Below are 26,186 nucleotides of genomic sequence, written 5' to 3' on the forward strand. Positions count from 1 at the left end.
TGGAGAAATCTGTGCTTTTGCTACTCCCTAGATTGGTCACCACCTGTAATTCTCAATCACAATAATTTGTTGCATTCTGTCAAATGGAAAGCTTGTCCCAGGAACAGTACTGACCATGCTTGCAATTTCAGAAGCTTTCTTGGCTCGTCTGATCTCAGGTGTGTCTGGGCCAACATCCATCCCTTTCCCTTTAATTTCAGTTTCCAAGTCTTTCTTGTATTGCCTCTGTGAAGACAGAACCTACACATTATATTCACAGAATCCAAAGAGTTACAGGTAGATTTTTTTTTTCCACAAGACATTGAGTTTTAGGATTTAGAGTTAATCAAAACTCTCAAGTTAGGAGTCACAGCTCCCAAAATCCTTGGCAAGCTGCTGTCAGGAAAAGAACACATAACAAACTACAGGAGGAAAACTTTTAGAAGATATTCACTGAATGTACAAACCTGTATCAATGAATTGTTAATATGGCAGAGAGTGAGAGGAAATCAGCCCATACAGCTTGCTACAATTATCCTCTAAACTAAAGGGGAAGTTCAGCTCTGCACAACATGGTGTAGTAAGTTGGTACTTGGTGTCAGCCTAATTGAAACACATTTTACTTTTAAGAAAATATTTTATTTATGACAAGACTACAYGTTAGAAATTTAATACCATACAGAATTGCTTCCAGTGAACTTCCAGATGAGGAAGCTGTAATTTATTCATTTAATAGGTCTTTCCTGAACCGTAGCCATTAGGCAAGCGGCAGTCCTCATCCATGATTGCTGCTTTTTCCTCACAACATAAATTATAAATAACCAATAMCCTGAAAACAAAATTAATATTTCATCTTCAGCTTATCCAAGCAAGGAGATGTTCGTTGTTCATCTGCAAATTATATTAAAAAGTAGTATGGAAATATTGTATACAATAGTTGTACTTTTTTTTTTTCTTAAAAAGTCTTCTCAGTGGTGCTATTTCTACTACTATAGTAGTAATCACCCTTTTTTCTATTCTAGTTCATCTCTGCCTGAGGAAAACTCTTTTTTTCAAAGTAAATACCCACCATTTAAAAATGTCCCTTCTGAATTATTTGTCCCAACTTGTTTTTTATTCAGAATTGTACTGCATTTTTCAAGCAAAAGACAAATAATTTTGGCTCCAATACTTACACATTTAATTGTAGATTGTGTAAAAAAAAATAATCTTTTGAGTTTAACATAAAGTGAACCTTCTGTGATATTAATAACTGTGACTAGCATAACATACCTCATTTAGTATCTGAGCTGCATTTTTCACTCTAATCAAATCTGGTGTATCTTCAAACACTGTCATTCCTTTTCCTTTCACCCCTTCTTCCAAATCTTTTCGATACTCTTTCTAAGGATTTCCAAAAAAAAWAGAGAAAAAAYRAGATTTCACCACTTCATATTTTGTGCAAGATCTTGAAAAGAAACGCTACTTATTAAACATCTGAAGAGTCTCTTTGAAACTACCATGAAATATGAATTATCTGAAGTACAGATTTCAGACTTAAAATAGAATTAGAAATAGTGAAATCAAAAGGAACAAAGCTGAAAAAATAAAAATAATTTAATGTCGTCATCAATTTTGTCGTGCTCTTGAACAGCAGTCCCATACAGCACTAGAACACTGTTAAGGYGCCTTGGCTGTCTCTGGACCAGCATTTTAACTGCAGTAGCATTTTCTTTCTGCAGACCAGTATATGCTGTACTGTAGTTTTTTACCTTGGTTCCATTAATGGCATCCCAATCAGGATGGATTCCCTAAACACCATACTAGGACCTGTTAAAACAACCTCKTGATGAATTCAAATGTAGAAGCAATATTCCTACCATATCACTCCTGTGCCTCCTGGACACTGCACTGGTATGATCTATCAACATTCAGCAGGTGCAGCCTCCAGAGTACTGAAATGTTCTGTATAAAATTCAAAGCACACTAGAATCTGGCCACAGACATTTTGKTTTTTTGCTCTGCCCACCTCCTAGAGAGCTCATGTAACCCTACTGAAGTTATAGATCTTTAAGTTTTGTAAGGATTTGTAATTATTCTCCCCATCTCCAGRTGAGGGTCAGGCTTTTTTAAGCAAAGCAACTAGAAGAACATTGCACAAAATATTTATCAGAAKGATTTACATAGACATTAATTAATACCCCTAATTACATATTAAATTTCATAGGCAGCAATAAGCACCTTTACCTTCCTATAAAGCTCTTTATTTAAATAAAAGGAAACCAGTTATTTTTAAAGAAGCTTCTCTTGATCATCAGAAGCATGTCCTACAACAATCAGGAAACAATTTCTTCTACTTTAGAACTATTTAATTCAGCTATCTCTTTTGAAGGAGTTGTGAACGCCGTCCCAGAGAAGAAAGTTCATATTGTTACAACATGTGAAATATTTTCAGAATTTTCTACAGAATAAGCTGGAACACAGCTAACATTTGGGTTAAAAAATATACAATTGAATAACTAATTCATTTTTAAGTAACTCCAGGTTTTTCCTCTTTTTTCATGAAGTATTCATTCAAAGTTTATTATGGACCTCTAGGTAAAAACACTGAGCTACAACCTTCACTATGAAGAAATACATAATTTTTCTAAATCATGAAAGATAATAATTAATTTGACCTAGATAATATTTGGATTTGGAATATGTTCCTTGAATATGGATACATAACCATATGAAATTCATGCAGTTATGCATTAAAACACCAMTTCCATTTTCTCTTTTGCTTCCCCTTTGACTTACAAGCATGGTTTACTCCTTAAATAAGGATGCATAAAACTTGAGGTCAGAATTGGAGAACATCTTAATGCACATGGCACTRAGGAGGGGAGCTACATCAAAATTTCCAAAGATGAACATTTAGAGCACATGTTACAACTGYGCATACAGGACCCACTTCTTTGGGCATTCAGCAAGCAGTGAGATTAACTGAGTGAATTGACAGCATTTGCATTTTTCCCTAGTGAGATGCCATACATGAGAGGTACCACAGAAAGCTACTGCAAAAAATAAACCTAGTTTGAGACTTGCCCACCTGACAGTCAGGCTTACCAGAATAAATTACTTACTAGAGGATGAATAATAAAGAAATGAGGATGAATTTAAAGAGGTTTTTTTTTTTTTCTTTAACCATATGAAACCTAGCATCCACTGGGAGAAGTTGTATAAAGAACAAGGAAAGAAACAAAGTCCATGGTTTTTTTAATTCTAACGTGCTTTATTTGTTTTGGAAAAAAAATCCATTATTAATACCATAAATACAAACAAGTTATTGTTGGCTCCCAGATCTAAAGGCAGCATACCTAGCAACCCTGCTCTTCTCTTCTAGCAGTCCTAGCCCTTCTAAATTTGGCCAAATAGTAACCATAATCCATAGAACAAACCAATACTCAAAAAATAACATGAAATCAGTTTTAAATAACAATACAAAAATACCGAAGATTGAAGGATTCTCAGTTATGGAAAAAAATTATTCAATTTGTAATGACACATACAAGTGAAGAATGTCATAAATCTTAAAGAAAGAGTGGGCCTACAGAAAACCTTCTAACAAAATGGACTTAAAGCAATTATGTAATATTACAACTATATTATGGAATTTTGGACTTCTTTATTTTCATCCATAAAACGTATGACGATAATTATTTCAATTAAATTAGTTAACTCTATGCAGTACTCCAAGTGAACAACAGCCATTTGGGAACCAACAGAAATCTTTCTTTCCATCCCTTTATCTATTGGAAAAGAGAACTGATATTCTGGTTCAGGTGTGCTGAGCTTTATAATTTCCTTAATACAGGACTATTCCAAGTACAAAATGATGTGAAGCAATTTTTGCACATGAAGTGACATGTATTTAGCTATCAAGAAAATTTCAAGTWATTCAGCACTCAGCAGCTTATAGTGATGCTGCTTATTGTTTGTTTACAACTTAACAACAGAAAACATAAATAAAAATCCTTTACCTCTTTCAGAAGATTAGTGACTTGTTTTATATGCAAGAACTCTGGGGTCTTGTCTAAATCCAGTGAGGGTCTTCCCTTGATCTCTTCTTCAAAATCTTTGCGATACATTTTCTAATGTGGCAAATCAAATAATTAGTGGWACATACATTTGCAATTCCAAGCATATTTCAGAAGAGGCATTGTAAATAGACTCAGAAATGAGCCCTGGCATTAATTAATTATCACATTAATAAGCACCTTCATCATGCATTTCTTTATCTAGATTATTTATATAAACAGATACCATCTAGACAAAAATATATGTATGTCCAAAGAGAATGCTGAACCTGATCTATGAAAGAAACAGTTTGTTTGGTAGAGAAAAGATAAATGACACACAAGGTAATGGTTTGAAACTCATTAAACTTTCTACCAAGAGGCTGAGATCATCTGTTTTCCATGACACAGCAAAACTAACGGAACCAAACTGCAGCGTGGGGACAGAGGTGCACCCATCTCACTCAGGACGGATRGAAAAGCACTGGACTAGATTGTCGGGGAGGTCACAAAATCTCCATTAGTGGAAGTTTTCTTTTTTAAAAAGTTAGAAAAACATGGCTTGATATAGGACAGGCAGCACTGCTCTGGAGCCTGGGAACAGTCCTTCCCCATTGATGAGTTTCCCAGGCTGGACAGGCAGCAGTTAAACCCCAGTTAAATCATGGGCTTGGGCTGGGGTTTGTGGTTTCACTTGCTCCCACRTGAGAACCATCCCTCCCTAAAGACGAAATTAAAGGGAAAATTTAAAAAGTTATTAATCTCTGATCTAGATGACCGCTTGAGCTTCTTCTCAATTAGATTATGAGACATAGAATCTCTGTCTAGTGTTAGCACCAATGTCCTTTTGAGAAAAAAAACAAATTCACAGGAGGAACTGAGCTACAGAACACAAGAAATAACTACTCGGTATAATTCTATTGTATCCTCAATTTACTCTCTGCTTTGTACATTTTCTTAACCTGAGTAGAGGATGTCTGTTAACCTCTCTGTTCATCTAAATTTCACTTGTTCAAAAACACATTTTTACTTACATCACTTTGCATCTTTTGAGCCTCCTTTGAAACTTGATACATTGGTGTATCCACAAACTCCAACATCGACCTGCCTTTAGATTTTTCATAATTTTCTTTGTACTTGACCTAGGAAAAGTAAAATAAAGTCTGTTAASAGCTGAGAGTATATGAGGTCTGATTGTTTGCCTCGGCAAGAAACAAATTCTGTCTTAGCCATCCTCCTTAGATGTTTTGACTTGGAAGACCCCTCCCAAACTTAACCTGTTGGAGAAATACGGCAGTTAGATAAAGTATTTTTTCTGGAGTCATTTATTCCTTTTCTACAAAAATCAGATTTAGAATTGTGAACTTTGAAGACAGCAGGAATGATGAGCATCAATCACAATCCTTAAATTAATYGCGTGACTTTGGCCAAATGATCGATGTCTGAACAGTTGGCAGTTTTTAAGAGGATCCCCTGCTATGTTTCCATAAAACAACACATTTACTGTAACAACAACAAAATCTGTTTCACAGCCAGGCCCCAGAGGCCTTTGTTTCAGGCTCAGAAGCACCATTCTCAAATGCACTTTTGTTTGTACCCGCAGGAGGGAGAAGGGAAGGAAAACTACTGCCTCTGTAGGGTCCAGACTTGCACCAACATTCCCCTCACAGCTACCAGGGACCGTGACCTTAAAGYTAGCAGCAAAATCACATGGAAGGACATGGGGTTAAGACATCAACTTATACCTTTATGCTAACTTACAAAGTAAATATACTTTGTTTGGAAACCTGGAGAAGCCTTCTGAACTCACTCATTCACACTCATTTGATTAAGACTRGCAAAAACATTACTTATCTCCATCAGTCAGTGTGGGGTGTGATGGAACAGTCTATACAAGCCTTAAAGGAAAGAAAAAAAAGCTACAAATAAWAATATTACACTTCTAATGAGTAATGGAATTTTACTTTATATGTCTCTTCAAAAATACTGATGTCTGAATTTCTCTTTCCCTGTCAGGCTTCTGCATTAGGCTTGGGTCCTGCAAAGATACTCCTCTCTCCTCATGGGGTGCTTCTGATTGAATGTGCACTGTACATCACTGTAATGTATCATGTGGTTTTGTGCATGATTTAATGCTGCATTTTGCTCTTTGCAGAATGTGTTTGTTTGTGGTTGTGTATACCTGACTTTGAAGCACTGCATTTTTTTTTTGAGATGGATTTGTTCTGCAGTGTCTGGGCTGAAATGACAGAAACACTTTCTTTGCTTAAGTCATTTCTTATATTCATACTGAAACAAAAAATTTCCAAGAACGTTTTTACAGGCAAAATCCAGAAGATTTTGGAATTTAAATACTATTTAAAATAACTATGAAAGAACAAACACAGAAGAAGTTATATTTTAGTCCGTCAAACTGGGGAGTTCTGTCAAATTTGAATTTAAAATGTTGTGATGAATTTTTTTTAACAGGGTATGATAAAAAATAACTTTTTTCCATTTCTAGAAAAAATGTTTGTCCTGCTAACCTAAAAGTAGAAAGTTTATGATCAATAGAAAATAAACATTCTTGTTTCCACCTGAAATGCAAAGGAACACATATGATGGTCTGGGTTTGCCTCCTAGTGGAAAGAATTATAAATGTCACACAACAAAATCCCTTCTATAGTGGAAACAAATTAAAATTACCTCCATCTACAGATATTTGTCTCATAATTCTACTCCATCCCTCAGCTAATGGAACAATTTTTTTTTTTAAATCAGATTAGGTAAATCTCCAAATTTTTCGCTTCATTAAACTAAACTACAAGGCCCAGATTCAGTCTCTCAAGTTCTATTTATTCACCCTGTTCCTTAAAATGAAATACATCTAAGTTTCCCTTTTTTTAGCCTGTTTTTCATTAGCATCTCAAAGTCTCTACARCAGGAACAGATTTAAAATGTGAAAAAACATTGAATTAGCTCTTATACATACATCAAAATGTTAAATGTTATATCTCCATAGTTTATGTGGTTTAACCACAGCCAGCAACTAAGCCCCACACAGCTGCTCACACAATTTACCCCAGTGGGATGGGGGAGAGAATCAGAAGGCTAAAAGTGAGAAAACTTGCAGTTTGAGATAAGAACAGTGTAATAATTTAAATAAAATAAAATTTCATAGTAGGTTTAGCACTAACAACAAAAACAATAATAATAATAAACAGTAAAATAATAAGCAGTTTCCACCCTAGAWCCAAAACACAGCACTGTGCCAGCTAAGAAGAAAATTACCTCCATCCCAACTGAGACCAGGAAATACCATATGAAGGCAGAATTCCACCTTATAATTTTCTTCGTCATAAAAACAATAAAACCAGGATGAGTTTGACCTGTCAAAATCAGTCTATTTGTGTCCAAAGTTGCCCATCAAACTTTCATCTTAACTTTGGAATTTATTCCTATGGAAACTGACTTGTACAACAGCTTTGCACTGATGTTACAGTAAAAGTGCTTCATAAAGCGGCACACATTTCCACACTCGAGGTCAATCAGCAAACCAATTCATTCAACAAACCACATTAGTTTATGAGTTTAATTAAACATACAGGTTTCAAGCTGTCACCCTGGTGCAGGTGCAGCTATCTTATGCAAAAGATAATGAGAAGCATAAAGTTCAGTGGAGAAAGGTAAACTGCAGGGAAACAGCACAAGTGGGCAATTTGCAAGCAGCTCTGTATTTCAGAAGTTAAAAAAAAAAAAGAAAAAAAAAACCCCAGACCATAAGATCAGTCTCTGGAAATCAGTTAACACAGGGAAGCCAGGAAGATTGTTTTGTACAATGGTGGCAGATTACAAGACAGATTTGGTATGAGCTGTGGAGGCACAAGGACAACATTAGGAATGTACTGCAAAAGCAGGGAGAAAGGGCAAAGAGTAAACCATGTCTAAATAAAAGCGATGACATGGGGAGGCCTAATCTGAGAAGGATTGTGAAAATGGGATTTCTGTAAAAGACAAACATTTAGTGGAGAGCTTAGGGACTGGCAAAACATTTCTCTTCCTGCTGGCAGCAAATAAAATACTCACCARGATCTGGACAATGCAAAAATCAGAGCCTTAGTATTTACAGAGTCCCCAGACAACCAAATGGACATTATGAATCAACCCTTCCAGGACAAAAGAAAGAAATCTACTGTGTAAGATACAATTTATCTTAAGGGAATGTCCAGGTTTGTATCTCCTTAGAGATAACATGATAAATYGATGAAGTTCATTCTGAGGGTTTTCATCTAATCAGCGAAAAGAATGCCAGTCTTACCTCACCCTGAAGAAAACTAGTTTTGGGCAAAAGGCACATGAATGCAAGAAGAGAAAGACTCCAACTCATTTATTACTCACACAAAAGAGGACAGTCAGTGTTAGCTTCACACATCAAGTGAGACAGACAAAAAGCAAGCAGCTTCAATTCTCCAAAACACAACACAAAAATCAAGCATAAATGGATTATTTTGATTATTTCACACATAAGCAGGCAGTGACTCAGAAGATGACCCAGGATGCTCCCACTCATTGGAGTGAATTGCCTGTGGAACACTCAACTCCTGCCAGCCATGGAGCAGCCTTCCTTCCCAGCACCACCCACTCACCACAACATTTCCACAGCGGTTTCTGGTGACAAAAGCAGCTGACCACCCTACAGGCACCACGCACACAGCACGGGTGCTCTCAGTGTGGGAAATAACCTTCATCATGGCATAGAAACCAGGGGTTTCCAAGCTCTTCCTCTCTGTTTCACCCCCACCACAATCACATGGCAGACCATCAGCCCCATCAAGAGGCACGTCTTGCTACATGGCAGAATGATGCATGAGCCTGTTGTCTGACCCAGTTACGAAGACTCGGACAGTTAGGAGGGCAAAAAGTTTAGACAGAGAAGCGCAAAGGTAAGCTAGCACTGGAGAGGCTGTTCATGAAAAAAAGTCCAGATAATAAACCAGCGTAACGGTCACTTCTGTACAGAGACTTGCAGGTGAAAGCAAGATCTTAGCATGAGATTTGTGAGGAAAGAAGTATTTCAGAACTTAGAACAAAGGAAAAAACAGACAACGTTTCAGAGATATGAGAAAAAACAGTCAACATCAGAAGTCTGTGTGATTTTTCCACAGTATACATTACCTGTTCTAAAAACTGAAATATGTCTTCCTAAAAACTCCCTAAAAACACATCTCATCTACTACRGTTACCACACTGTTGCCTACTACATATAAGACCATGAAGCAAATACCAAAATGTGATTCCTATGGTGACTATACATGGTATACTCCTTACTACATTTTTTCAGGTCATTCTTAAAAAGSCAACTTACATCACTCTGTGTTTTGCTGATATTTAAAGCATGGTTTAAATACAGCAGGTTCGGTAGATCTGACGCTGGATCATGTAGGCTTCCCAAATCTTTCTTGTAATTCACCTGGAAAGAGAATTCAGGTTATGCAAACTAAAGATTAATAAAATAATTCACAGCTCTCTATACAATACGGCCATCCAGAAAAGGAAAGCATTWAGTGCTTGCCTGAACAATCYCTCCCAGCCACTAGATGGTGGTCATCGACTATTATTTCAAAGAAAAGAAAAAAACAAAATAGGACTCATTCTGCTGAGTAAGCACTTGGGAACTATTCAAACTTTTCCTCMAAAAAAAAGGACACTTACAACACAATCACACTTTGCATCATTTTTCAGACTAGAATTAATTTCTTTCTTTTTTCCTCTCCCTTCCCCTTGCACCCTCCACTGAAATCAAGAATATCTTCCTCAATACTTTGGGTCTATTCATTTTAAATACCTTTAATTCTTATTCTTTTTCTCCTGCTTCAGAAATTACACTAACTGCCCAATTTAAAAGTTTGCTATAGAGCAGCTAAAGGGAAGTGTTCCTGGATATTTTCTTACACAAGTTGCTTTCAGCAAATATAAGCAATATGGTGACCTAAGACAAAAAATAATCACTTGATGAAGCAGCAGATGATAACTTCTTATCAGCCTACAGCAGGATTTCCATTCTTCTGAGAGCTGGATACCCAACTTTACAGGAAGAAAACCAGCTACCTCATCTATCTTGGACGGCAAATCTTTTAAACTAATACCTTTAGTCATCTACACATTTGTATCATGTTCTTCACTTCAATTTGTCCATTTTTCATAATAATGACTATTTCAACTAACTTKTTAATACACATTTAGATTTTGGAAATAATTACATAAACTTCAATACCCTTCCCAGAGCCAATCTTTCCTACTCCCATTGCATGGTGCCCCACACTTTGGAAATGCTGGACTACCMAATGAAAGCTTGTCTTTTGGTTATCTGGGATCACAACCTCAAAGAAGAGCCCACATTTTTAGCATTGAAAAGCTTTTAAACATCTCCCATGAGTATTATCACTCAATACAGATGCTTTCTCCAGTCTGGCTCCAGCAGCAGACATCCACTGCTGAATCTGGTGACTGCTGTGTTTTGAAACAACATTGAGAWGATCAACCAGGAGAATGAAGTCTAAAAGACAGACATCCAGATCTGAACTGCTCATGTAACCTCCTTCTATACCCACTGGAGAGGTGCCATTACTTTGCTCCTCTAAGGACAGGCACCTGTAACARGAGAGCAGAACTGCCCTCTCTAGACCTGTTCATTTCTTTCCCGAATAAAAAGGGACCAAGTACAAGGCAATGAGCTAGAGGAAGCAGTCATACCTTTTCATACACAAAATTAAGAGAGATGAATCTCATCTAAAATTGTTACGAAAAACACTGCAGGTCCTCTGTCAGAAGCAGAGGAAGCAATGGATAAGATGCTGTACCTGCTGCACACTGTATAGCAGAGACTGTAGCCCAGCATAATTCATAAGATGATAAAAGAAATTCTACTTGTGAACAAATGTTGGGTTATTCTGGATGTAAATGCAGATAAAATACGACGCAAATTAACTTACATCACTTGCCAGGGTGGATGCAATCTGTGCTTGCCTGAAGGAAGCACTGTCCAGAGGATTGTACTGGTGATTCTTCATCTCCTTGCTGAACTGCTCTTTGTATTTCACCTTTCACCAGAACAAAAATGTCCAATATTAACATGCAGCACTTTAAAAAGTGAATTCAGACTACAAAGAAGCTTATTAAATGCAATTGCTTTACTCATAAATCTTTAAACAAAGTTTAAAGAAGCTCAGTTTACCCACACCTGTGACTGTCTTGTGTTGGTTTCAAATTACTTTTTATGTATCTGAATTTTACTAAAATTTTAACATTGACATATGTGAYTATTGGTGCTGAAGGATTTACACAAAGAAAATAGAAACAAAACCATATGACTCAAATGAGTTATCAAAATAGAACTGTCTGACTAGCAATAATAATTTGCTCACTGAGAATCATTCAATTCATAATTAACATCAAAATTGTGATCCTAACAAAAAAAAATCTAACATGAGTAAGTAATTAAATTTGCAAAACAAATGACTTGTGAATTTTTCCACCACTTSAAAGTGGGAAGTCAAAATCAAMCTTCCCAKCATTAGGTCCGTGTGTCACTCACARTATGCYAGACTGTCACCAGAACAGCCAGGTCCATTTWTAATTCTGCCAGAAATCTCCAAAAGGACACTGGGGAATCTCACTGTAGTACAATCCTTTCTTGGGGACAATGTCCACCTCATCACAGTGCTAGAAACMATAATTAAATGAGTGCCTGCCATCACTTTCACCCTCTTTACTTCTCATTCAAGAGAAAAAGGGGGAATGACAACAAATGTAAGGGGAAATAAGCAATACATAAATATTGAGACAATGGCATTAAAAGTAAATACATTGCAAAAATTCCATAAAACATACTGAAGAACTGAACTCAAAATCTGAAAATATGAAATTGAACAAATAGGATATCTCCCTCCTTTGCTCCCTTTGTGAGTGATCATCAAACATCTGGAGGCTGCACACATGTCTGCTTCTTTCCAACAGCTGGGCATAAAGGAGGAGAATAAAGTTCAGTCTGAATTATGCTGCTTTCATGCTGTTAGTCAGACACCTGATATCTGAGCCTATGCAACATCCATTATAATTTACCACGCTCTGCACTAAATAAATRCGCGGATTTTTCCCTACTGCTTTTTTCTCTATTCCCACATGAGTGTCTGATAAAGTGGTTAAGCCACCTCAAGCAATCTTCATAAATTTTTTTTTCTCAGCTTTAGTTATGGGAAGAAGTTTTTTTCCTTTTCTGTTCTTCCTTGCCTCAAAAGACCCACAACATGATTTAGCTCATGCAATCTCATTATCTTTAGCCACAATGCCCACTATTTCATTAATCAGAATAACGAGAAACCAAAACTAAGCTGCACAAACAGAAAATATCTGTGTATATTCAAGCACTAAGTTTTGATTCCAGCGTTTAGGTAAATTATTCTAGGTAAGGAAATTATAAAACATTGTTACTTGTAAAGAGAAACTTTATCTGAACGCATGATGAACTTCATAATCTTTCACACYAACAGTAGAAGAGAGTATCTATTGCCTTCTGGCAGATTCATCTGGTTTGTATTGTTTGATATTTGCCTTGGCATTGGATCAAGTGCAAAAGCATATATCTGAATACAGAGACAAAAGCAAATCCATGCTCTGTATGAGTAGTGCAGGAATAAATCAGAGGGCTCTTCTCTCTTAAAAGGTGTATCCAAAACTTGCCTTCTAATGAAAATCAGGCAGTGGTGTAATATGTCATTCAAAAAGCTAGAAAGCAAATCAGCAGGGTGAGCAAAATTATCTTTTACTTCTTCACCCACATCACAACACCAAGCATAAGACTTTAAATAACCATCTACTGCAGGCTGCCTTCTGCCCAGCCAACAAACACAACACACAGAACGAATGCACAGCGTAGTACTTGACATTCTTGTTAAGAGGGAGATCATCAGTGCCAAAGGGACCTCTCCTCACWACTGCCTTGTCATCTTCCAGCTGCAGCCATCTCATGCCATTATTTCCAAAAAAAATTTAGCTGTAGATTTCAATCTAGTGGTTCCAGTAATGGATCCTCTTCAGGGTCGCTCCAGATCCCATTGCTGCCACTGCAGGACAGAGSGGGCACCCAGTCTTCACAGGACCCTAAGCCCACGTGCAGGAGGGTCCCAAATTTAAGGAGCCCCCAGTCAGTGTGACTGTAAAGCCCTGGTTGCAGTGGGGCTGTGTCACAGCCCCAGGCCCTGCTGCCCTCTCTGCTGCTCACCCCATTGCCTTCACTCCCCTCCCCATYGCAAGGGTCGCTCTGGGCAAAGCGGAGCACACACAGTAATATCACACAACCCCGGCAGTGCCTCCAGAGCACTTCCAGCAGGCATTTAACCAAACTGTCATAGGGGATTTGTTGTATTGAAAGCTACACAGATATACACTTTCTTTTTTATCAGCATTTCTGGTTCTTACTCCCTTTTGACAGGAAGTGGGGAGTGGGAGAGGGTGAAGACAGAAGAGCAAACCCATGGATGAGTCACRGTAAAGGAAAGCACACAGTATTCATCTTTCTTTTGAACAGAGTGAAGTTATGAATGCAGTTTAAAGCAGGGAAATATGCCTGAGAGAAAGGGAACTCAATAAAAACAAGGAAGAAAAATACCTTGTATGATTTCTAAACCATCTGAAGGGGAAAGGTCTTAGCAAGGCTGTAATACAGTGGAAGAGCAAACAAGTGGGAGTAGAACTCACAGTCGTTAGTTGACACTTATCTACAAATTTCATCATTAACCAAGAGCTTTACTCTAATGAGGGCTTAAAAGGATGGTTACTTATTTACCATCTTCATTAAGGTCTTAAGTTTGTTTATTTTTTTAGAGATTATATAGTGGGGGATAATTTAAAAGAAATGCGTGGAGGTTGCTCGCTAAAGACTGCTTAAGAGCAGATTCTGCAGGTTTTTAGCACAACAACATCCCTGGAAAACCAAACTGGAATTAAATAAGGCCTGGATAAACAAACTTCTCATTGGCCTTGCACAAAACCTATAAAAGTCAGAATTGCAGCTGGACAGAGCAGTGTCTTTTGAAGCTTAGCAGCAACATTCCTAAATCAAAACTGTAGTTCAAAGCTTTTCACACAGGGAGTGTTCAGTTTCAGAAGTGGATGACATCACCCACTGTTCAGATTTACAAAGAAACTACAAAAATTGAATCATTCAACCACTGGGATCCCAGGATGAAGCAGACACTTGCAGCTAAAGCATTTCCTCATGACCATATGAAAACATCTTTAAAAAAGGAAAAAACCTGTCAGAGCACATATATATTGAAGGAAATGTAGCATAAACAAAGAGTAAAAYTGAAACATTCATTGCTAAAAGCACTAGCAGCGTTTAAAGCAAAGAAAGATTGAGAAAATCCTRCGTTCTTTGGGTTGTTACTGAAAATCTCAGAGAAAATGCATTTTGAGAAACATTCTACTACTACCAATTTTATCCCTAAAACACTAAGTGCCAGATCCAGCAACAAATACGAATATCCAGAATTATTCATCCTAAAACCAATTCTTGAACACCATAAGAGGAATGCTTCATATCAGCAGCTCTTTGAAAAAGCTAATAAAATGTATTAAAAGACATAAAGAGGACATAAACAAGAGGTTTTTTACTAAAAAAAAAGAAGAAAAATAGCCCAAATTATACAATGCACACTCGGCAAACTGTCAAGCTTCATGTTTTCACAAGGGCTAACACAGTTTCTGTTTTAAATTTCATTTAAAATCAACAGAAAAGGGCTACCACGTGCTGTGGGTAAATACACTAGTTCTGGGAGCTATTATTTTTGCTGCTGTTGTTGTCAAAAGCTTTGTTAAAAAAAAAAAAAAAAAAAAGGAAAGAAAGGAGAGAGAGAGAAAACAGTGATTTCTGTAGAGCCTTGAGTGCCAGTCAAACATTAACACTATTTTCTTTGCTCTGTTTGCCTTCCTGCTTGTCTTGATTGCTTTCTCCCTTCGTTACACCCACACTGCCTGACCTCTTCTTGCTCCTGTTCTCCATACTCCCTAAATTACCTACCCATATGCACCACATTAAAACATGTTATCATCTTCTCTTTCCATTACATCCATCAGAATTGTCAACTTTGCAAATTTACTGTGAGGGTCAAATAAGTAATATTTCTCTGCTTGTCGCAGCTTATAGATTCATTCAATTAAGGCAGATTTTCAACTTTCAACACAAAAAGTTTATACTCTTCCCATTTTCTGAGAAACAAATGGAAGCTCTAAAAACCAGAAAGTCTGGAGACAATAAAGAGATCATTAACTTTACTATTTTTAAAATCTTGTAAGTGTTACAAGCCTGTTTCATGATCCTTGCAGGATGAGAACTGAATGACTGATATTAGGTCTCTTCCTCTCCTCCAGCACAGGTGCATTCCTCATCCTGCCCCAACACCCTGCTCTTTGGACACAGGGGTCATCTTCATTTTTCTGTGCTCTTGATTTATGATTAGTGTGTCTAAGTGTTATAATGATTCAAATAATATATAAGAGCATCAGACAACTGGTGGCCATTGCCTTCCCTTCAGAGGAGGCGGGGGAATTGCTGAGTGCCCCTCTCTGCTGCTGAGAGCTGCCCGYGGGTGCACCCTCCCTGCTGCTGCAGGCAGAGGGTCAGGCTGAGGCACTGCATCCTTTCCTGAAAGCACAGTCCCCATCACAAACACTGCAGGCAGCCACAGCAGTGTAGATTGAGAGGACAAGACAAGAAAGGATCCCAAAATTTGGATTCTGGGCAGTGACTGCAGAGTACAGACCACCAAGGTTTAGTCAGAATTTTCTTTACAAATAAACCAAACWCAATAAACATTTTGTTAACTCCTCCTCCCTTCCTGTCACACCTTCTGCACTATTTGGACTCTCTAAGGATGTTAAAATTGAACAGTAAATGCTGTCTTCTGCAGAAAGATCTCAACTAAAACTGCTGCCATCCCAGTTCCTGGCAGTAAAGAGACTATTATAAAACATTTGCAGATGCAGCTATCATTGTCCAAGAGAAAAAGCACATCCAATAAAAATGAGATAAAAAGTGCATTGATGAAGCCTTCCCTGTAGCTGGCCCAGCATCAGCTGCAGGACCCCATGATCCAGCTGATATTTTCAGCTTGTTGTGATTGATGCCACAATCTCATGGGTACCAGGCTAGGGAAAACAGAGATGGCTGTTGGAAAGGGCTGTGGTTTGATCTCTAAATTCTGAAACAGGCTGCAAGGAAAGGAGTGTGCAGGCAGCCATTGAGTAGATATTAAGGACATTACACACTAAATTTAGATATGGACCCTGTTAAAAACCACTGAAGGTGTTTGCTAAATGACAGAGAGCCCCCTTTCCTGTAAGTGACACCCAGCTCTGAGCTGCATCACTCTGGCTCATTCTAGAAAGTACAGGCTGACTTCCAAGCCTGAAAAATGCTACATACAAAATAATCTCTCAGCAGACCTGCCTATCAGCAGAGAAATGAGCATATTATCCATTATAAAACAGACAAAAATCTATTTGAAAAATACAAACTCATTTCACTTCTGAACGTATCATCAACAAGCCAATAAAAAACATTTATTTCTTTCTTTTTCTCTTTGTGTAATGCTTCAAAGTTTACAATGGTCCAGTGTGAAACAGGTAATCATGCAGCAGGTATCTAAGGATAACAGCAAAAGGASCTCTTCCTCCTGCAGACGCTGCACTGTTTTGCAGTTTGTTCTCTACGACACATTATTCTCATTTTATGCCAGTTCTAGAAAATATATTTAGTATGTAGCCAAACCACAAGTATTTGTTACATATCACTGATATTGAGACTGTTCTAGTACACACACTGTTTACACTTGAKGGGGTTTTTGGCTCTGACACAGCCTTCTCCAATCAAAGGGCGYTATCCTCCTCTTACAGGAGGGCAGAATTTGTTCCTGGGTTTACAAAAGCTCCAAGGGTAGCTGGACAGGATTACTAGCAAGGATTATGCAAGGCACTGTTAAAGAACTACTTCAGACAAAAAAAAGGGAAAAAAGGAAAAAGGAAAAAACAAAAACAGGTCAGCAGTGAAAAATCTCACAATGTCAGGATGATCTGTAGTAGAGTCTTATGTGTGGATCTTATGAACAGAAAACTAAGAGGAAGGGGGAATATTTCTATTTCAGCTTTCTTTTTAGTTAAGGACTAAAGTAATTCATCTTTTTTTTCTTTTTTGAGGTTAATATATAACAGTAGTACATAAAAGGTTCCGTTTCAGGGGGAAGGAAGGCGGGTGGTTTACATGTCAGGCCAAATTCAGATCCCATTACTCACATTAGCAAGCAGCTACACAAAAGACTTCAGTTACTTCAGTGGGATTAATCACAGGGTAAGGTTCCACTCACACTGAATGAGGGGCAAAATTTGCCTCTAAATTACATGCAGTTAATATTTTAGAAATGCTAGATAATCTGTCTAAATATACACCACCTCCATGAGAGACAACTTGTAACAGTCAAAGTTCATTGTATTTTTACTTTAAAATGTGTATTTGGTTTCCTAAGAATCCTAAATTTTCCAGTCATTGCAATACTATATGAAAAGTCTGAGAACATAATCTTCAAGGCCATTAGAGATAATAATCTAAAAATTTAAATATTTCTTTGCATTAGTAAGAATGAAGTATTTGGAGGAAATCACTGTAAAATGATGGAGAATCTTACTTGGCTTAAAAGTTTTGAAACTCCTTTAGCATGTTCAAAATCTGGTCTTCCAAGTACAGCAGGCTCCTTATTCAACTCTCCCCTTCCTTTCTTGTACTTAGCCTTAAAAAAGACAAAAAAAAAAAAGGGGGCAGGGGGAATATGAATAAATAATAAATTGTTTGGGTTTGTTTTATCAAGAGAAATGTAAGCATTTAAGAGTAAGAGTCACATAATATTCTGCATTGACCCTAGTGTTTTGATCAGCTCTGAGTAAAGTCCTTCTCAGCGTTCAGCTCCTTAACAATATAATATTTATTAATTGCAAAACACAATGTATGGCATTCACARAATTCCCCTTTAACCAAATGCACAGCTTAAGCTGGAGAAATATTGTCCTCCCCATCAAGGCAGAATGAGTTACAGTGGCTCAGCATTTCTTATGACAGGCTGTACAGTTAACACAAGATTATTTGTAGCAGCTGAAAGCGGGCTTGAAATAAAACTAGTCTGAGGGGCAACTTTTTTGAACTGTAARGTCAAATTCCACTCTCAGTTTTACCCCTGGATCTCGCTGGATGTCAGTGAGGCTGTGCCGGTGGAGCGGAGCGGAATTGGTCCCGCAAGGTTAATGTTACGTGATCTCTGCARCTCAACTGCCTCCCATGCAAATTGCTGCTATTTTTTCCCACAATGCATTCGGAAAGAGCACAGATGAATCAACAATAGGTGCTTTGCAGTGCCACAAACTAAATTACCCATTGCCTAAAATAGGCTCCTTGCATTACTCAGGCACTCTGAATCGGCAAGGACACGTCATAACAACAGWCTGAGAGAAATGAGAGTCCCAAAGCCACTCTGACTCCGAGAGCAATTGAACAGCAATTAGTAAATTTGCATGTCAAGCACAGCACTTAGTAGAAGTTCTTGGTTTTCAAAAAATCCTGAATATTAAAAGGTGGATTTCAGATCTCTTAGATCTGTTTCTCTGAATGTGTCTAGTCAGTCTCACATTTAATTAACAGTTTCTTAAAATCTAGACTCAGGGCTCTCAATGTATACATTGTTTGACTTGTCTACAATTAAATATTAAACTGCATCACACTGCTGCTTCTCAAACTGCTCCTTCACCTGTCCAATAGCCAAGGTCATAGTGGAATGGCAAAGAATTTGAGAGGGGAGGTCAGAGAGGAGAACTCCCATGAAAGAAGCAGTATCTGCATAGCTTTGGGAAGGACAGTGGGGAATTACATTTTCCTGTCGCTGATGGCTGAAATGGGAAAATGAAAGGAAGTCCAGGAATGCTCTTGTACCAAGATAAAAAAAGGTAGGGATGTCTTCTGAAGCACAGTACAGCATACAAGCATATGACTTATCTTAAGAACTTCTGTCATGAGTCAAGCTGAAACAAAACCAGTTTTAGTAATTTTCAGGTTGTCTGTACATCAATTACTAATAACCACAAAGATCATACTGTCAACAACAAAAAAGGACAAACCTGTATCTTTCTAACCTACCAAGCAAGACTGGTTTGTTTTGGTTGAGTTTGGATTTTTTTTTAATCAAACTTTCCTATCGGATTTGAGGGTGCTGGTTTTCTGTTCAAGACGTTTGAGAATTTCAGCAGCATTCAAAAAAAATCTGATCAAAATTGGAATTAAAAAATTACATGTCTAAAAGATAGAGAGTAAAAGGAGAACATACATCACTTATTATCTTTGTTATTTCAGTTGCCTTCTTTATGTCTGGTCTGTCCAGCACTTCAGTGTACCTATGAGTATCTTGCACATCCTTCTTATAGGATACCTGTCAAACAAAACACAGTTTTGTTTAAAATTAACAATGTAGTTTGAAGTTTATAAATAAGCTTTGAATGACCTATCAACTCAGCCATTAAATTCAATAGAACCCCATCTAATTTATTCCAACAGAGTTCTGCTTGACAGGGATTGTAAGGTGAGACCCACACACAAGGTAACACGATAAAAAAGAAATTCAGAAGCATAAAATACAATTGGAAAAAGAAAAATGGTTTTGCCTAGAAACATAGTGGAAAACTAAAGCATTGCAAAGACACAAATATTAGGTTTTATCATCAATTTCAGAGGGCTTTTAAGGGTACAGTATTTTTTTTCCTATTTTGTGTCCTTTTTTAATACAAATTAACCCCAGTCTGATACTGAGCACTACAGCCTAGCAGATTGCAGCTACACCGAAGAGAAACTGTAATTCTATCACAGTGAATATCTTCCTTAGCATTGGACAGACATGTGGCTTCTGTGAAATTCAATGATGCGACTCCACCTCAGCATCCCCACAACGCCGCTTATTTGCTCCTTTGCACAATCATGGGAACAAGAAAGCTGAGTGTTCCAGCATGTTCAGTACAAGACAGACTCTGTTGGTGCAAAAGCCACTGCTATAATGAATGGGCTCAGAAAACTTTGGCCAGAAGGCTAAACCACAGGTAGGAGAGTCCAAACATTCTCCATTTAGCAAAGCAATCATGGGAGCAGCACAGACCTCAGGGACATTATGGAGCTCCACAAGTTATCCTTCTTTTCCTTCTTCAAGGTTTGTGAACTTTTTCCTCCTCCAGCACATGTGCCAATCTAAGCCAATTTCCAGGGGCTGTCTTACTGAATTATTCTGAATGACATTCTGTCCCTGGTATTCAAAAGAGTCTGACAAATTGAAGTTTCAGGAAAAAGTTGGGGAACATAAAATAAAGTTTAGATGAAATAGTAAAAGAGTAATTCCTTCTTTACTGGGAAATTTTTTAGATTTTCTTCTGTTGCTTCACAAAGTTAATCGGCCTCTCAAGATAATATTTCACCAACAAGAAAGYTCTCAGCTTGAAGTTTTTCATTACAACCCCTGCTCCTGTTTCCAATGTAAAGTTTCACTCTGGGTACAATGCAACAAACTCATAAACTGCAGTAGTCAATGACGAATATACCTCATAGAAACAGTATTGCAGAAAGAAAAAGAAAATAAAAAAGCTTTTTGGCAAATATTTTACATGCAACAGGGAAGTAATTTTGTGTCCATATGGCTTCAGCTAAGTAGACAAGCTAAACAGGCTTCACTCTTGGCTGCCTGCCCACAAATAGATCTTATAATTTTTAATCTTCCATGAGTGACACACAAGTGTAATCACTGATAAAATAAACAAATAAATAGGATTGATGGATATAGCCCAAATTATCGCATGCATACAAAATGGAAGTTGATTCTTACAGCTGGTTTAAACCAGTRGAACTTTTCTTTTGGTTATGTTTATGTTTTCTCTAATTTTTAAGAAACTAGAGGTACAGAGAAGCATTTGCAATTCAGGACTTTACATGAATTTAGTTAATTATATGCTGTTCATCCTAATGACCACATGAGGTGAGGTGAAAACCACAAAGGCAGCAGAAACAGGTTTCTGAATAGCACCCTATGATCCATGTAAATTGCAAATTAAAGGCCAGCATATGTGCTCAAAATAGAAATTAGGAATGTAGTGAATTTAACATCAGAGAATCAAGAACAGTGGTGATAAAGTTGAGGAAATGYGGTCACTTATTGCTCCCAAATGACATGATCATATAGTGCATGAAATAATGGATTGTGGTTAATTTCAGGGGAAAGGTTGGGGGGAGAAATAAGACAGTGACAGTCCTTTCTATTTCACCATTTCCAATTATATTAGATGCAAGGCCAATTGCTRTACCTTTCCCTGAGTGAATTATTATTCTTCCTGCACCTAAACCAGTATACCTATTACTTATGTCTGAGGGAAAGTCATCTAGCATTTTACAAATGTCTGCAATATATATTTGCTCCATTCTGCAGCTTGTCATACTCCAGTGAGAATAAAAATGTTATGCAGCAGAACAGTAGTTTGTCAGAGGTAGGCCAAAGAAAGAAAAAATATGTTTCCCATTTCCTGAATAACCTCAATCCCTGGATGCTGACCCTTTCCCATTGGGACACTGTGCTGGCCTCTATTACACAGCTGCTATTCTGTTCCATCTAGTGATTTTTTTTTTAATAGTGCTATGTTACAACAGTAAAACCAGAGCTATTCTGAGAGAGCAGGGGAACAGATGTAGACAGGGCAAAGCAACCAGCTGGGTGTGTGCACCCATGGGCATCASAAGATGAAGTGAAGAAGCCCCTGAGGTGGGAGAAGCAGCAAAAGGAAACAGCAGAAGCACCCGGAGAAGGAGCCTTTTTTTGTCCTGGGTTGGTTCAAGGGGCTCAAACCCTGACTGGAATTTCCAGGCATTACACGATGACCTTATTCAATCTTCACTTCAAAAGTTTGCTCAAGCCCTACCAAAAAAAAATCATCACAGGCTCAAAACTTGTTCCTCTTCATGAGGACCACAGTTCTACAAAAAAATTGCTCCAGCTGGCCTTTGCATAGGAAAAGTAACTGAGATCACAATTTTAGAGCAGCAGTGAATGACCTAGATGGAGAGTTAGAGAAGACCAGTGGGAAGTGCAAGCGAGAAAGAAGCAGGAACTGAAAGGGAAAAAAAAATGTACTATCGTGAGTTATGAAGCTGAAAACAGTAAATTACAGACACCAATTAATTTAAAGTGGGTTTCTACCCAATTTAAAATTACAATAAAAAGTGGTTACATTGTTGAATATTTTTGTGAAGCAGTAAGTGGAACAAAAGCCATTTCTCATCTTTAATCCCAAATGTGATTACATACTCGGAATTGCAAGTAGATTTTGAAAAGCATGGAGAATATTCAGGGCATGCTCATAATTAGTAAACTGATTTTTACAGGGTCAAACCTCCAGCTCTTACAAAGGCATAAGGTCCACTGAGGATAAATGTGCTGGTCTAGTTACTCCAGCAGGGTCTGGAAGATGCTTCACCTTACATGAATAACAGTAGAATGCACTACAGTGCCATAAAGCAGACAGATTCCTARCAATGCTGCAAAACATCTCAGGCTGTCAATCAACAGAGAAACTTCTACATGGCGAGCCAAGCTCACCTAAGTTTAAGAGAATCAGACTTTTCCTGAAATCTTCTATCTTTTCACTTATTCCAATACCAAAACTATTCCAAACCATACATAATAAATTACTAAAGTATGCACAAGAAGCTACGAACACATTTTGCCCTCTTAAGGACTCAGCAAGAAGCTGGGCACACCTGTCTGCACAAGAATTTGTCTCTTACTGTTTGTCCCTRACAAGCATTTTCTAAGACCTGTTAAGTCCACTAACTAATGACCTGTCAGCTGTGTCTCTGCCCTTTTCTCTCATCTACACTTTGGGGTCCATCAACACTAAGAAAATGACTAGCTGGTGACAATCATCATTGGCAACAGCTTTTCTAATTCCTACTCAAATGATGTTGAAAACTGTTTTCCGGCTTGTGTAAAAGAGACAAACACATTTCCGGCCCATTACAGATTGATGCAGTCATCCTTTCCAGTAATGGGCCTTAAAATTGATTGGTCCCAATTACATCAGGAGTAAACATCATTTTCAGCACCACTTGGAAGTGGTCCAGAGGGACTTGCTGTTGACAACCACTGTCAGCAAAAAGTTAGTCAGTGAAAGGTGATTTTTCTAACGCAGATGCTGAGCAGAGAGCCAGGAGAAGCTTGACTTTACCATGGTCTGCATCAAAACAAACATTAACATTCAGGTATTTTAATGGTGGTGTTTAAGCACATCCAGTTGAGTATCTGCTGATTGACCTTAGAAAGAATGCACATTTTTTGAGTACGTGAATGGTGACTGCACAGTATYGTGAACATGAAAAAGCTTACTCCTAAGACAATACAGACATCTTAAATGTTCAAATTTAGATGGTGAGTTAAACTATAAATTATCATTACTGACATCATACGGAGTGGAAAGCACATTCATATACATCAAAAGTTTGCCCAACTGTCAGCTAACATTTTTAAATAAGCACTATTTTATAGATAAGTATAAGAGAAAAGATACCAAACTCCAAACTGAGATCTGCAAACTGCCTTTTAAATCTCCATAGATGAATCTATTGCAGTTTTCTTATTTGTGAAATCAGAACACCCTATCCTTATTTCATACCATGTAATGTGGTGAGGAGAATCAGTAATTTTAACCAAGTTTAAACTGCTGTACAAGTATTTAACATTGTTTTGATATTATAATGCCTATTTATGTACCAGASCAAAGCGTGCTAGACAGCTTTGAGTACCTTCATCAAATGTCATGTGCAATCCCCACATAGACAGGATGTGGCAAGTGGTTTCTTTGCTTTAGAAATTCAGTTGTCAYGTCATTTCACTGTTCAGTTACATCCTTCCATTGAAATGATCCTCAGGTGCAMATAAAGCAAAAGGCTATTTTGTGACCTGACATTGTTTTAAGGCCACCACCTAGTTTTAGTCCCAAGTTAGGAAACTTCCAGATGAGCTAAATGACATAAGCTAAGCAGAGACAAAGCAGGCTGATTGTCCCAACTTCACTCTTTTGCAAATGACTTTGTGTGTCAAAATCACATCATGAACATTGACTTCRCAAAACAAACACAATTTCTAGAGAAAATTACTCTGGTTTGGATAAATACGCTTTCCTTCAAGCATTGTGTAGTATTTAAATTCTTTTTAAAGTGTATTTCCCATCATTTTAAAAGTTGCTTTTGTCCATTTGAGAGCAATTTTCTTCAGTCTAAGTATGAAAAAAAWTATTTTCTTATACATGATCACATTGTTCAGGAGATTTTAGAGTATTTCCGTGYTATGCAGCTTCTGCTCACACTTACAGAGCATGTTAATGATATTCAAAGTGGTGTGAAGGCCTAGAGCACATGACAGCTCCAAAATGTCAGCACAAATTTGTTTTAAGTTGAATACAGTTTTAATTTTTAAAGGAAGAATTTCACGGAGTTGAGTATAAATGTCAGCATTATTTTAAGGCTGAGAAATTGTCTTAAACACATCCTAATCGTATTAAATGCAAACCCTCCATGTAAAGGTTGAATTCAGTCGACAGAGCATTGTAGACAAACATGCATTCTGCTCCCATAGGTAAACTGTACAGAATGGTGGATAAAAGAGCTTTATCCTTCCAGCTCCCCCAAAGTTTCCCTTTCTTTTCCCTCCACTTTCAGAGCTGTGATTGCACAGATAGCCAGAAATAGTTTGGAAAGACAAATGTTCCACATTTGGGATGCTTGCTCTTCTGTGTTCTGACTCCAAGATGAAAACTCACAGGGTTCTTAACTAAACCTGTAGTTACAAAACAAGAAATTCACTGCTGTTCACCACAATGCCCAAATATTACCCACAGGAGCTGTGTAACTCTGCTGAGCAATAACTGGACTCACATAACTTGCTCCTTTATGTGTGATAAAGATATTTGCCCATTGCACTGCAGCTATTCATGAGCAACCAGAAAGGATTTGCTCTTGAACAGATTAAACTAACTGGTTAGTTTAGGCTTTTTTGATTTTTTGAAGTTTGCTCAGGATAAAAATAATTTCCCTCATTTTTTTTATTATTTCTAATATGTTGTTAAAAGTTCTCATTTATCAAAACATCCTTCCCTCCTATGTTTTCCTTAATTTCCTTTTTTTTTGTTTATGCTTGTTTTTACAGTGAAAGATGAAATAACTGAATTTCATTTATCCTCACATCTATAACCTGCTCTCCTTAATTCTGTTAGYGGGTGACACACCACTGTAGAGCAAATCCTCCAACCTCAATGAATTTGCTACAGAAACTCCTCTCATATTCCTCATGCTCCCACCACCTTCTCTGAGAGGGATTCATATCTCTCTTTCCAGCAGTTCACCATCATTCCAACTGTAGGTAAATAAAAAACCTCTTGCTCATGRGGAGAGACATTCATGTTCCCAGCTCCTACGCTCTGTCAGAGCAACATCCTGATGCTTCCAACAGCAGAGATGGACAGAGTTTGACAGGAAGARGGAGTTCTGTAATCAAGGCAGGTTGCAAATTACTGCTGGGAATTCCATTGCAGGTATTTCCCAGCAGAAGAAAAAGTTATTCTTCAAACATAATGCTTCCCTGAAGTTTTCCAGCAGCCTTTTAATCAGCAGCCAGCTGTCAAGATTCTGCACACGCAGATATACATCTAACATTGACATTTAGTTTTCAGCCTACATAACCTAAAAGTGTTTATTATGCTGTTAGTAGGGGAAGATAGGGTAAAATTAAGATAATTCAAAATGAACAGCAAAGCTTTGTTTTTTACGTTGTTAGCAGCAAACAGATATCCCACTTCTCTAAGAAAAAAAGAGTTGTAAAATGACATGCCTACCTCAATTGATTCAATTACCTAAACAAGAATGGAAATGGATCATAATTTTAAAGGTATTTGCCTATCAGCTGTTCTCAAAAGCTCCGTGTACCCCTTAAAGTGGCATCACAGTTTTAACCAATCTTGTCCTAAAGTMTGCTTTTCTCACAACTAAGCTTTTACAAAACATAAAAGTAACATAAA

The 26,186-nt window shown here is 37.5% G+C and overlaps 1 protein-coding gene across 3 annotated transcripts in view; it reads right to left on the reverse strand.

Moving 5' to 3' along the window:
• The window catches only part of NEBL (nebulette), a 244,553-nt gene that overhangs the window by 46,851 nt on the left and 171,516 nt on the right, over positions 1 to 26,186 (reverse strand). The window contains exons 6-13 of one of the 3 annotated variants that reach the window (XM_057383647.1): positions 19,418 to 19,519; positions 17,735 to 17,836; positions 10,988 to 11,095; positions 9,361 to 9,465; positions 5,051 to 5,158; positions 3,981 to 4,091; positions 1,252 to 1,362; positions 115 to 225 (exon numbers count right to left, since the gene is read on the reverse strand). The exons of the other annotated variants lie outside the window; for them this stretch is intronic. Of the exons in view, the coding sequence (XP_057239630.1) occupies positions 115 to 225; positions 1,252 to 1,362; positions 3,981 to 4,091; positions 5,051 to 5,158; positions 9,361 to 9,465; positions 10,988 to 11,095; positions 17,735 to 17,836; positions 19,418 to 19,519 (858 nt within the window). The remainder of the gene's footprint in view (positions 1 to 114; positions 226 to 1,251; positions 1,363 to 3,980; positions 4,092 to 5,050; positions 5,159 to 9,360; positions 9,466 to 10,987; positions 11,096 to 17,734; positions 17,837 to 19,417; positions 19,520 to 26,186) is intronic. 3 annotated transcript variants of the gene reach the window in all.

The sequence above is a fragment of the Malurus melanocephalus genome, unplaced genomic scaffold (assembly GCF_030028575.1).
Source record: "Malurus melanocephalus ecotype Western Australia unplaced genomic scaffold, MMel_1.1 scaffold_14, whole genome shotgun sequence".
Classification (NCBI taxonomy): Eukaryota; Metazoa; Chordata; class Aves; order Passeriformes; family Maluridae; genus Malurus; species Malurus melanocephalus.